Source organism: Notamacropus eugenii, chromosome 6 (genome assembly GCF_028372415.1).
Source record: "Notamacropus eugenii isolate mMacEug1 chromosome 6, mMacEug1.pri_v2, whole genome shotgun sequence".
NCBI classification, from domain to species: Eukaryota; Metazoa; Chordata; class Mammalia; order Diprotodontia; family Macropodidae; genus Notamacropus; species Notamacropus eugenii.
In genome coordinates, this window is record NC_092877.1 from 3325644 (window position 1) to 3339781 (window position 14138).

Sequence of the window (14138 nt, forward strand, 5' to 3'; positions counted from 1 at the left end):
GGATCCAGCTTTGGTCAGCATTATCATCAATTACTTGATCATGACAGAACCGATTAGGACATGTGTATACACATACACATGTACTATATATATGTATATGTGCATATACATGCATATACATGTACACATACCCGTACATATATATATATACATATATGTATCTGTACATACATTTGTACATATTTGTACATATATTTCATATATATAAAAATTGTCTGACCTTCCATTCCAGACAATGTAGGACTTTGAGCCCACCCTTTAGGGCTGTAAACTCGATATGGTCATGGGGCTGCTAAAGGCTAATACAGACCCCATTTAGATTCCACCAGATGTTTCTATTAAAGAATATTAATACCACTTAGGTCTGCACCAACAGCATGTTCAAGCTACCATGGCATGATTTTGAGCCCCCTTCTACTAAAGGTGTCCATGTTGTTTCCTTCTTTTCACCTTCTTCTCCACCCTCTTGAAACATTCCAAATATCATCCACATGCCTGAAAAGCCATGGCAGGTGGACACCATGGTAATGGGATCAGTTGGTTGGTTGTTGTCCTTCATTCTTGAAGAGGACCAAAATGACATCACCATGATAAAGTGAAGTTTCAATGTGTATGACTGTGGCTGATCAGACCAACATAAGCTCGGAATGCTCTACCACAGATTGGGCACAGATTGTCTTCCTGAACGTTTGGGGTGGATACTCCAAATCTGTTTCCTTTGTGCAGTTTCAATTCTGCTTTGCTCATACAGCACAACACCTTTTCTGATGTGGGCACACTATGCCGAGCAGTCCCGTTCCAGTGTCCCCCATGTCTCACAATCAAATTCAAAGTTCTTGAGAGAGACCTTGAGAGTGTCCTTGTATCGCTTCTTCTGATCACCATGTGATCGTCTACTTCATGTGAGTTCTCCATAAAATAGTCCTTTTGGTGAATGTACATTTTACATTTGAACAACGTGAGCAGCCCATCAGAGTTGTGCTCTCTGAAGCATAGTTTGAATGGCAAGGACTTCAGTGTCTGGTACCTTATCCTGCCAGGTGATCTTCAGAATCTTCCTAAGACAGTTCAAATGGAAGCGATTCGGTTTCCTAGCATGGCGCTGGTAGACTATCCATGTTCCGCAGGCATCCAACAATGAGGTCAGCACAATGGCTCTGTAGACTTTCAATTTGGTAGTCAGTCTAATACCTCTTCTCTCCCAAACCTTTCTTCAGAGCCTCCCAAACACTGAGCTAGCTTTGTCAATGAGTGCATCAACCTCATTGTCAATGTGTACATCCCTGGAAAGTACACTACCAAGGTAAGTGCACTTATCCACAGCATTCAAGACTTCTCCATTTGTTATAACTGATGGCTCCACGTATGGATGGTGTGGTGGTAGATGATGGAGCACCTGTGTTTTCTTGGTGTTAATTATCAGACCAGAATTAGCACAGGCAGCAGAGAATTGAGCCACACTTTGTTGCATCTCAGCTTCAGAGGCTGCATTGAGTGGACAATCATCTGCCAACAGAAAATCATGCACCAACACTCCCTCTACTTTGGTCTTGGCTTGTAGACTTTTCAAATTGAAGAACTTCTCATCAGTACGGTGGTTGACCTTGATGCCGTGTTCATCCTCATTGCCCAGGGTCATGCAGCTAGTGAGTAGGAGACCAGACTTTTAGCTCCAGTGTTCTTGATTCCTGGTTCAGTGCTTCATCCATTGCGCCATTTGGCCGCTTCTGTAAGCGTCACATAAACGCAGCGTAAACCATAATAATAACGCTGACTTGATCTATCCCTTAGCTTCATTTCTGTCACATATCAGTAGCACCTCAAACTCAGGTGAGTCACAGCAGTGAAATTAAGATACTGGTTAATGAAAAAAGACCACGGATGAGACAGAGGTAATGAACATTTGTCCATAGAAACCCTTGAAGACCATCTGGACAGGTTTAAGCAGGGGTGTGATCTCTATCAGTGGTGCTGGTAAAAATATTGACAAAATTAAGTATTGAATGAAGATTCGTTATGACAGTTTTGTCATCTGATGAAATCTGGAATGGTCACTCTTCACTTTGTTCCTGCCCTCTCTACCTTTTCAATAATATTAGTACTCTTGGTTTGATAAGTATCCAAATAACCATGGTCCAATGACTATTTCCAGGAAAAATTTGTGAAAGGATTTGCCAAAGTTCTTCCTGAAGCATTGCTTATTTTTGCAAGTTTCCAAAAACAAATCTTTTTTTTACATAACTAGCATTTATTTAGTGTTTTGAAGTTTGCAAAGAGTTTTACATATGTTATCTCATTCAATCTTGTTGCCTTCTGTCCCATAGTTTGTGCAATGTTTAACAGAACTTAAAGAGGAAATCTATAAGAAATTCTCAGAACTTGGACAAGAAATGGACTTGGATGGCAACTGGAGTGACATCTCCTTGTCTGACATTGAATCTAGGTAATACTTTCCATTGTCAGAGAAAAAATAAGATAAATTATTTATATTTCTATTATATTGCCTTAACTCTTAGTCAAAATGGGACCCTAGAGTCCAAGAAAACATCCTAAGCAGCTATTTCAGATGTATTGGGGAAGGATAATTGGAGGATTCCAGGGTGCTTAGTTAAGAATTCATTAACCCAGTTCCTCAACCTGTAGATCAGCAATAAAACTCCCTCAAACCTCGCCCCACCACCACTACCACTACCATTGCCACGCAAAGGCTTACTCCATGGATTTATTCAAGGAGAGGACAGTCTCCCCTCTGTGCCCCAGCAAAACAGCCTGGTGCCAGTTCCAGAACCCAGCTGGGTACAAACCTGTCTGGAGCAGAGCTTGCAGTGTGTGGCTTGACTTTCTCTGAAAGATGCCACAATGGTTAACTTGCCTGTTCCCTCTTTTAGAAGCACACAGAAAATCATTAACTAAGGCTGCCCAGACTGGCAGCCAACAGCTGAAAGATCAAAGTGCCAAATCTCAGGGACAGTGGGGAAAGAAAGGTGATTGGAAAGCTTTTTTCTCTCATGTTCCTCATATAGCTTTTCTGAGGAACTGAAAGGGAGAATCATAGAAGCTTAGCAGGGTGAAACTGGGAAAGACTTTGAACATCATCTGTCCCAGCCCCTTTTTACAAACAAGAAAGAGCTAGACTTCTCATCTCATGAATCCATCATGAAGACTAAGCCAGATCAGCCTGAGCAGGCAGAAGCACACTCAGGATTAGAAGTAGAGACCAACACTTAGTGGGGAGCAGACTGGGCCCAACGTGGCATCTCTCACAGCCTATCTCTTTACTTGTCAGATGAAAAGAGAAAAGTGTTAAGTCAACTTACAAATACCATAGAAATGTGAATTATGCTAAAGATAGTAGTCGGAAGCCCACTGGACAGGGTTCTCAATTCTATCCACTCACAATCCAAGAAACAGCAAGATTTGATATGTGAAAGTTCAGTAAAACTCATAATGGGCATGTAAAAAGGAAATCATCAGAAGGGATGTTTAGGTCCGAACTCATTCATATTCCAAAATGGTTTTAAATTGGTCCAAATATGGATCAGTTATTAATAAGTTGAAGTTGTATGTGCTATCTCTGTAATGAGAATAAGCAGCCTGATTGTACCATGGAAGAAGCCTTGAGGGCTTGCTCAAGAATGAGAGGAATTGTCTTTTTTCTTAAGGGAGGAGCAGTGAAAAGAGGGTTTTCTCCTGCTAGAATGCAGAGGTTTGGGTGTGCCCAGGATCCAGAAGGGAAGACCCTGATCCCTCAGCTCCAGAAAGAACAACCGTAATTGCCAGCACTGTCATGACATTATTACAAAAGTGTTCTTGGGAATTATCTGGTCCCTGAGAGGATTTTCTGCTCCCTTTGGAGGGTGTGTGTGGCATTTGGGAGCTCTCCAGTCAAACCGGGTTCCAGGTCACCCATGGCCCTAGAGCCGTAGATGGCCCTAGAGCTGTAGATGGCCCAGCTCAGTGCGTGCTGCTGCAATCCCATGCTCAGCAATAAACACAACAACCCTGTGAGGTTGGTGGTACGGTTATCGGGATACCCATTTTATGGATGAGGAAACAGCTTTAAACAAGTTAAGTGATTTGCTCATAGTAACAGAGGATTCTAACCCAGGCCTCCTATGACTCCAGGCAGAATGCTTTTTTCTTTTTTTTTTTTTTTTAACTGGGATAAACAGCTTTGGGGGAAAGAATAAAGCCTGAGAACGACTGAGGTGAAAAGAGCTCACTAAGACATGCTTCATATTATCATGAGTAGACTGCAAAGTCTACTGGGAAATGTAGTCCCCACACCCCTTGAGGCCCCTGTTATCAGAAGACCACCATTCCCAGGCTTCCCATTCTCCCACCCAAATTCCAAAAGGCATTTTCCAGATCCTAAGATGATTTAAAGTATTTAGCCCAGAAGGCATCTTCCAGAAGGAACGTTCCCCAAAGATTTAATCTAGGAGGCAGAGAAATGGGCTTCTTCAGGTCAGTAGGAAGCCTTTTTCTCATCTTCACCATACAATTTGGACACAGCTATTGATGAGGTTGGGACGATAGGCTGTGTTACCGCAGTCCAACGGAGCAGCCAGGGCTGGATGGGAGAGATTTGGGGGAACAGCCCGTGTGAGAAGAATGCCTGCCATGCTTGTGCTGTTGATGTGCATTCTTCCTCATCTTCATCTTTCTACTCAACGACTACACTTTTTTGTGTGGCTACAGATATTCCCCTGAGGCCACAGGATTCCTAAAAGACACACCAGATTGGAGGGCTGGTAGAGACTTGGGGGTACTGTAGCCTGCTGCTGCCCAAGGATAAAAGCCTTAGGGAAAGATAAGTGGGATACCCTAAGAATTCCCTAGCATGGTAGAAGAGGTTCCTGAAGAGAATTCAAGGTTGGTTTATATCAGGTACATAGAGTCACTATGGCGCCCTAGATGTTGGGGGCAGGTACAGGGCCCGTAGGAGACCCTCCCTGGCTTTGCTGCCTTGGGGTCCCTATACTCTGCTATACTGTGACCTTGTTTCCTCCACAGGAGTCCCTCTGAGTATGCTACACCACCACACTAGACATCACCTTCCTTAGGTAGTCTCCATAGCACGAGATCCCGGTCTGTCCATCCATAGGTGCATGAAGAGACGTGGCACAATAGAAAAAGCTTTGCATTTGGAATTAGAGACTAATTAGAATCCTAGATCTGTCACTTACAAATTGAGGGACTTCTCTTCAGTGGACCTGGGTGCACTTTCTCTTCAGAAAACTAAACTAGCATTATCTGTGTTGTGTTGTATATTTTTTTAAAAAGCTTTTCCTGAAGATATTTTAATCTGGTTTGGGCAGCACCAGGGAAGTTGTGCATTATGGCAGCTGATCCCCCTGCTCTGGGTGTTTCCTGAGGGGCCGTCCAGCTCTGTGGTCTGTGAGCTTGGGAGGTCCCAATTGTCAGCTGTGTTTCTGGGGTAACCACAAACAAGAAACAAATAATACTGTAGAGAATATGCAAGTGTTATAAGTCTGAGTAGAAGGCAAATAACATTTGTGACTTTTTTTTCTGAAACAGCACAAGTGGTTCAGACAGCTCCCTCTCCGATGGGCTTCCTGTTCATTTACTGAATGTGACAGAAAAGGTAAGAGATGGCGTTGGAGCTTTGAACCCAAGGAGAGCCAGAGCCTAGGACAGTGGGAGGCGATCTTTTGGGATTGGTCTTCCCTTCATGCTCCGAAGGCATACTTACAACAGAGGACATTATAATTATTTTTAAACATTCCAAGAGGCCAAGATTCAATATTTGAATCCATCAACACCTATCACAATGGGAATGCAGACTTACTGAACACCGAGGTTGACAGTTCCAGCCTTATCATTTCCTTCCTTTCATTCCTTGAGAAATAAGTGAAGTTTGGAAGAGAGGCAGGTTTGGGCAGAATATTCAGAGTTTCACTTGGAACATCTCAAATTTTAAACCCCTTTGTACATCTAAGTAGATACATCCAGCAGGCAGTTAGGGATATGGAGCTGAAGTCTTAGTGAGAAAAACCAGGTGGACAGATGGAAGGGTGGGTCATCAGACCACGAACCAGAGAAGAGGCCAGATAGCAGAGCTTAAGAGAACAGGGGGATGGGGGGAAGGGAATGAATGATAAAGGAGAGCAGTTCAGTAGGAGGGGTCCTAGGAAAGAACAGTGTCTCAGGGGGAACCAGAAGGGTCATGCCCCAAGGACAAGGATCCTTGCCGCCAAACTCAGGCTATTGGCAGATTTCACCAAGTCCCCATTCTCCCAATGATCTTATATGGCTCCAAGGAGACATTTTTAGGGAAAGTAGGAAATTCTGGTTTGTGATATGAGTCATGAAAAAATGACACATTTATGATGTTTTTTAAAAAGTCTTCACTCCATCTATATTTTTAAGTGCTTGATTTTAGTCTTTTCAAACTTATGCTTTTTCATAGACTTTCTTTAAATTTTCTTACATATTGAAGAAAAAAAATCTTGATTCTATACTCTGTATTTAGGCACAAGTCTAATTTTAGAAATAATTTTTATAAAATTATATTAATTTATCATTAGTTTAAATCCATCCATTTCTAACTTAGCAAGAGAGACGTCCAAAACAGTAGAATCCCCTCGTGTCTTTGGCTATGTCTCTAATATAAGACATTCTAAAGTCATATTTGTCATACTTTCCTAAGAGAGAGAAGATAGTCTGAGAGAAAGAGAAAAAAGTCTGAAGAGGAGTTTCAATTTGAGCAATATTTATTACTTAATATTTTCATTTGAACTACAAAAATGTTTTTAATGTACTTCCCCACATGGAAAATGAGACCTGGGAGCAACAGAATAGTTTTATAATTTATGTGCTACAGATATTTAACACGAGATGCTTCACGTAGTCCTCTAAAGGCATTGCTGTAGAACCCGAACAGATCCCAGAAGGGCGGAGCAGAAAAGACCTTCCAAGGTCTCCTGCTCGAGTCTGTACCTGAACAAGCATCCCCTCTACCATACGCTTGACAACTGATCAGCTAGCCCATCACACTCTGGGATGGGGCACAACATGAATGGGTTTTTTGGTACGTCAGCCTAAATCTTCCTACTGGCGCCAAGCAGAGCCTGATTCTGCTGGAGCTTTGTAAGCTGTAAAAAAAACCCCAGACAAGAAGAATGTGGCAATTTTAATCTCTTCTATAAAAACCACAAATACCACATTTACAAAAATGGATGTGCAGACCTGTGTATCAAGATTTAGAAAAAACTTCCTAAAGAGCAGAACTTTCCAAAAGTGGAATGAGCATTTACACTGGCTGCTATCCCCCGTGCCTGGAATGCCCACCTTCCCTCCTGGCTTCCCTACATGGCTCAGATAAAACCCCCTTTTATACAAGCCTTTCCCAGGCCCCCAGCGTTAGCACCTTCCCTCTAGTGATTATCTCCAACTTGCACAGTCTAGATCAGGGGTGGGGAGCCTGTGGCCTTGAGGCCTCTAGGTCCAAGTTTTACCAAACAAATCTTTTTATTAAGGGGATTTGTTCTGTGAAGTTTGAATTCAGTCAGAGGGCCACATTTGAGGATCTTGAGGGCCACATGTGGCCTCGAGGCCACAGATTCCCTACGCCTGACCTAGATCTTACCTGGGTAATGTTGTTTGCACATTTTCTCCCCATTAGACTGGGAGCTCTTGCTTTTCTTTATCTGCCCAGCATTTAGCACAGTGCCTGGCACCTAATCAATGCTAGTTGACTGGCGACACCCATGGAAGTAATAAGTTTCACCTTCCTGGAGGGCATCTAAGGATCATTTGTTAATTAAGTTTTAGAGGGGATTTTCGTTCAAGTGTGTGTTGGACTGGATATCTTTCAAGGCTCCTTTCCATTCTAAAATACTGTGGTTCTATTTCTCTAGCTGTTGGTTGCTAAGAAATTCAACAAAGTTAAATTTAAGAAGCATTTATTAAGTCTCCAATATGAGCAAGGCACTGTGCAGAGAGCAAAGAGCACACGGAAACACTCTTTGGCCTCATGGCCTTTGCCCCTGGGGGCAGTGCCCCAGGAATGCGTCATCTGGCACTGCCTTTCTCCAACACATCTTCCATCTGTCAGGCCACTTTATTCTTCCAAATTCTTTTTGAGCAAAGTAGGTCTAGAAGTTTTATTTCCATTTAATAGACCATGAAACTTGCCTGGGCCACTCAGGGAGATGCTTCTTCACGTGTGTATGTTCCCATTAGAACAACTTTTGTCATCTTTGACCCTCAACTCTGCCCTGTAGCAAGGAAATGTCTACTTCCTGCTCCTCTGCCCCTGCTAGTTGAGAGCTGCTGTTGGCTTTGGTGAAAATCATTTTTTCCATCTTCCCCTCTTGGCATTCTCAGCCCATCTTAGCCCTCTGTCCTCCTACTGCCTCTCCTTTCCATTGTGCCATGTAGAATCCTTGCTGGACTGTTCTGTCAGCCAACTTGCATTTACTAAAAACCTGGTATGTTCCATCATCCTCAGTCTCATGCTCTTCCATGCCTTGAATCTCCTGATCATACCTGAAACCTCACTCTCTCCTGAAGGTGCTGCAACCCTGGCCACTGGGTGCTGACTCATCTCCCCAATACCCAAGACAGGGAGTGGAAGTGGGCACACTGCCTGCTTTCAGCCCCTCCCCCTGCCACTCTCTCTCTGGACACCGTGTTCCTTGCAAGTTCCCACCCTCTGATTAAACTGCTTCATCCAGATCTTTCCTGCTCTGCTCTGTGGACTTGATGCCACTCTTTTTTGTTCCTCGATACCTGGCCCATCATATTCCTCTTTGCCCCGACTCCATTAGCCTATTCCACCCTACCTCCCCCTCAGTGACCTCAGCATTCAGAGTGATGACCCTGGCTTCTGAGGTCATCAGTCATCTTGACTCCCATCATTCTATCTCCATCTTTCATCTCTAAGCACAGAGGGGGCATACTTTAAATTTCCCTATCTCCTGAAACTGTTCCATCTCTGACATCTCAGACTGTGAGAAGCTCTCTGATCACAATCCCGTGTCTTCCCATCTCTCCCTTTGTCTAGTTCTTGTCATCACCATGACCTCCAAACCACATCCCTCACTTTTCTCCCAAACCATACCCTCTGTTCTGGGCTTCCTTTTCTCCCTTCATAGTCTTGACTCTAAAATTAACCATTTCAACAAAGCCCCTGAGGGAGGCCCAGCAAGCTTTCTATTTTTCTCTGATTAACTCTCTGTCACCATCTCCAAAGAGCCTATTCCAAACCTTTACTACCTCAAGCCCCCAGCTTTGGTGCTGCCCCATCTCTTATCTCATTTCTTGTCTGATTTTGAGACCATCTCTCATGAGTTCTGCATTTCCCCTTTTCCTTACCTCAGAACCCCTTTATGTCTTCACCTGTAGTCTCCTTAGAATCAGAGAATTTCAAGAGTGGGAAGGGACTTGAGAAGCCATCTCATGCAGCCTGTACCAGGCAGAGAATCCCCTTCACAAGCTGTCATCTAGTCTTCGTTAGAAGTCTCTGAATAGGAGGCAGCATGTTCTGTTTTGGGGTCACTGCTGAGAAATTTGTTTCCTTCTGTAAGGCCAGGGAGAGGAGCTGCGGAGAGGACTCAGTCCTTTCTGGTTCCTCCTCCCTACAATAAGGGGCAGCTGCATCTCACAAAACCTCACTTGGATCCATCTTGCTCCCTACATTGACATAAAGCTGAAAGCTTCCTTGTCATAACTTCTACCACTATTCTGAGTTCTGGCCTCTGAGGTCAAACAAAAAAAGTTGTAGCTCCTCTTCCATGAGATAACCCTTCAGGTATTTAAATTCAGCTATCATGTGGATCCCTACTAAGTCTTCTCTTTTCCAAGCTAGGGATCCCTAGTTCTATCACCTGATCCTTCTATGTCATGAGGCTGGAGGACAATGGATCTATCACCTCCCTAGACCTGGGCACTATGCTTCTAGAAATGCAGCCTCAAATTGTGTTGATTTTTTAAATGCTACATCAAACCATTAACTCATATTGAGGTTTAGTCCACTGAAATCCCAATCTTTTTCAGATGAATTATCTAGTCATGCTGTCACCATCTTGTACTAGTGGTATTGAGTTTTTGAAGCCAGCTGTGAGACTTTACCTGTGTATCTACCATGGGCAAAATTGTTGGTGTCACAACAAACCAGAACCAGAAGTATAACCGCAAACCAAGACCATAACCAAGACCAATAAGGGTTTGTTGAGTTCACCAACAAGAGAACCCCACCCACAGGGCAAAGCCTCCCAAATGGAATAAAAGGACAAAGCTTATATAGGTTTTAGTTCAGACAGGAGGTGAACTGGGTATGGATGACCTTAAGTTTGGACAGGGCCTGTTACTGAGGGCTAGTGGGGAAGGAATAGGGGATGTGTTATCCCATAACTGGACAGGCCCGTTGCTGGACCAGTAGCAGAAAAGATTCTTCTTCAGATTAGCTATCTCATGTAATCCTGCCTTAATAGATAGGACCATCCTTGTTTCAGCAGTAAGGAAGGCCACAGGGATAGTGAAGGGGAGTGGGTTTACCATACAAACCAGGATCAGAGATGAGATAGAGGAACTGCAGACAAAATGGATTTGCTTTAGCTTTCTCTGCTATCTACACTACCAAATTTAATCTTAATAGGTTTGGTCCCCCCCTGCCTCCCATCACTGCCTTATCATCGGGAGGAGCTTGCAAAGCTCAATGAAACAATGAACTGTGTGATGCAGGGTTACCCAAGATGGCCAGGTCATAGTGGAGAGTTCTGATGAAACATGAGCCACTGGAGAAGGACACAGTAAACCACTCTAGTATCTTTGTCAAGAAAATCCCATGGACAGCACTAAAATGATAAAAGAGATGACATTGCAAGATGAACCCTTCAGATCAGAAGGTGTCCAACACTCTTCTAAGGAAGAGCAAAGGGCAACCTCAGGTAACTCCAGTGCTAACGAAGGGGCTGGGCCAAAGCTGAAAGGAAACTCAGCATCAGAGACTGTAAAGATCAACACTGCAAAGGAACCTGGAATATAAAATCTATGAACCAAGGTGAGCTGGAGGTGGAAAGATTAAATAGCAATATCTTGGGTGTCGGTGGACCAAATGGATAATGATCATTACATATACTACTATGGGCAAGAATTCTTTAGGAGGCATGGAGTAGCCCTCATTGTCAATAAAAAGTTGAGGAAAGCAGTACTGGGGCATGATCTCAAAAATGATAGAATATCTGTTCAAATCTAAGGCAAATCATTCTGTATCACAACAATAGAAGTCTATGCTCCAACCACTGATGCCAAGGAGGCCAGAGTTGATCAGTTCTATGACAATCTACAACATCTTCTAGAAATAAGACCCAAAAAGCCCATCACGTTCATCATGGGGAATTGGAATGCTAAAGTAGGGAAATAAAAGATATTGGAATAACAGGCAAATTTGGCCTTAGTATACAAAATGAAGCAGAGTGGAGACTAATAGTATTTTGTCAAGAAAGCCTAGTGGTCATAGCAAAACCCAAAAGGTGGCTCTACATACAGACATCGCTGGGTGGTCAATATAGAAATCAGATTGATTATATACTTTTCAGCCAATGGTAGAGAAATTCTACAGTTAAAATAAAACCCGGAGTTGACTGTGGCCCAAATTGTGAGTTTCTTATTGCAAAATTTAGACTGAATTGAAGAAAGTAGGGGAAACCATCAGACTGTATGGGAATGACCTAAATAACATCCTTTATGAATATGAAGTGAAGAACAGACTTAAGGGATTAGATTTGTTAGACAGAGTTAGAAGAACCACGGACAGGGGTCCACAGCATCGGGAGGGGCAGCAACAAAACATATTCCAAAGTAAAAAGAGCAAGAAAGCAAAGTAGCTGAGAGGCTTTGCAAACAGCAGGAGGAAGGAAAGGGAAAGGCTGCCCAGCCGAGCACAGAATTCCAGAGCAGAGATGAGAGATAAGGCTTTCTTAAATGAGAATGCAAAGTCATAGAAGAAAACAATAGAAAGAAAAAGAGAAGAGATCTCTTGAAGAAAATTAGAGTTATCAAGGGAATGTTTCCTGCAAAAATGAGCATGATAAAAGATAGAAATGGTTGGGACTTAACCGATGCAGAAGAGATTAAGAAGAGGTGGCAAGAAGCCCTACAAGAGAGATCTTCACCTTCTTGTGGTCACAGATTTAGAGCCAGATTGGAAAGTCCTGGAGAATAAAGTCAAGTGTTTAGGGAGTGTTGCTAACAGTCAGGCTAGTGGAGGTGATGGAATTCCAGCTGAGCAGTTTAAAATCCTAAAAGAGGATGTTGTTAAAGTGCTGAACTCAGTATCCCAGCAAATTTGGAAAACTCAACAATGGCCACTGGATTGAAAAAGAGAAGTTGATGTTCCAGTTCTAAAGAAGGGCAATGCCAAGGAATGTTCACATTGCTGAACAATGCACTCATTTCACAAGGCAACAAGGTTATACTTAAAATTCTGCAAGCTAGACTTCAGCAATATGTGAACTGAGAATTATCAGAAGAGCAGGCCAGTTTTTAAAGAGGCAAAGGAACTAGAGACCAAATTGCCAGCATTCACTGGATTATGGAAAAAGCTAGGGAGTTCCCAAAAAAATCTACTTCTGCTTCATTGACTACACTAAAGCCTTTGACTGTGTGGATCACAACAAAATGTATCAAGTCCTCAAAGAGATGGGTGTACCAGATCATCTTACTTGTCTCCTGAAGAACTTGTATTCGGGTCAAAAAGCAGCAGTTAGAACCAAACATGGAACAACTGGTTGGTTTAAGATTGGAAAAAGGAGTACAACAAGACTGGATATATAAATAAGATATATAAATATATCTTATTTATTTAGCTTACATGCAAAGTACATCATGTGAGATGCCAGGCTAGATGAATCAAAAGCCAGAATTAAGGTTACTGGGAGAAATATCAGCAATCCTGAATATGCAGATGATACTATTCTGATGGCAAAAAGTGAAGAGAAAGTAAGAAGCCTCTTGATGAGGGTGAAAGAGGAGAGTGTAAAAGCTGGCTTGAAGCTTAACATCAAAACATTGAAGATCCTGGCAACTGGTCCCATCACTTCCTGGCAAAGAGAGGGAGAAGAAATGAAAACACGGTTAGATTTTATATTCTTGGGCTCAAAGATCACTGCAGATAACAGCTGCAGCCATGAAGTTAAAAGACACTTGCTCCTTAGAAGAAAAGCTATGACTAATCTATAAGACAGAGATGTTACCTTGCCAACAAAGGTCTGTCTAGTCAAAACTATGGTTTTTCCAGTAGCAATGTATGGCTCTGAGAGTAAGACTGTCAGGAAAGCTGAGCACCTCAGAATTGATGCTTTGGAATTGTGATGGGGGAGAAGACTTTTGAGAATCTCTTGGACAGCAAGGAAATCAAATCAGTCAATACTTCAAACAAGTCATACTATTCATTGGAAGGTTGAATACAGAAGCTGAAGTTTAGATACTTTGGCCACATAATGAAAAGACAGGACTCACTGAAAACATCCTGATGTTGGGAAACATTTAAGGCAAAAGGAAAAGGGGACGGCAGAGGATATAGATGGATGGATAATGTCATGGAAATAACAAACATGAATTTGGACAGACACCAAGAAAAAGAGAAGGATAAAAGGGTCTGGCATGCTATGGTCCATGAGGTCACAAAGAGTTAGACATAACTGAATAACTGAACAGATTTAGCCAACATTCTAACCTATCAGATCTTTTTGGGTCTCACCTCTGTAATTCACTGTGTTAGGAATACACCCCCAGCCAGAGATCTCTAGGGCACTCCACTAGAGACCTTTTCTAAACTGACATCAAACCAATGACTCCTCTTTGGGCATGATCACTGACTAGCCCTGATTCAACCAAACAATACTGTCACCTAGTCCATACCTCTCCATATTCACAGGAAAAGCATCAGAAATGTTTTTCAAATTCCATGTTAATATCTTGGTAAATTGTATCTACAATCTTGCTCTGATCTCCTGATCTAGTAGGAATAGGGAGGGAACCTGAGACAACACTGGAAATTCCTGGCAGAGGAAAAACCCTCTTCTAACCTAGGTTGGAGGCTTTTCTGTAACTTTGTCTCTGAAAGTTGCCCAGGGCATTGATGGGTTAAATGACCTACCCAAGGTCAC

At 42.7% G+C, this 14138-nt stretch overlaps 1 protein-coding gene across 16 annotated transcripts in view; it reads left to right on the forward strand.

The window, feature by feature from the left end:
- The window catches only part of AGBL2 (AGBL carboxypeptidase 2), a 73492-nt gene that overhangs the window by 39511 nt on the left and 19843 nt on the right, over nucleotides 1-14138 (forward strand). For all 16 annotated transcript variants that reach the window (XR_011968895.1, XM_072617526.1, XM_072617523.1 and 13 more), the window contains exons 13-14: nucleotides 2325-2443; nucleotides 5542-5608. Coding sequence is in view for 15 of the 16 variants with exons in the window: in XM_072617526.1 (XP_072473627.1) it covers nucleotides 2325-2443; nucleotides 5542-5608 (186 nt within the window). In the remaining variant the exon portion in view is untranslated. The remainder of the gene's footprint in view (nucleotides 1-2324; nucleotides 2444-5541; nucleotides 5609-14138) is intronic.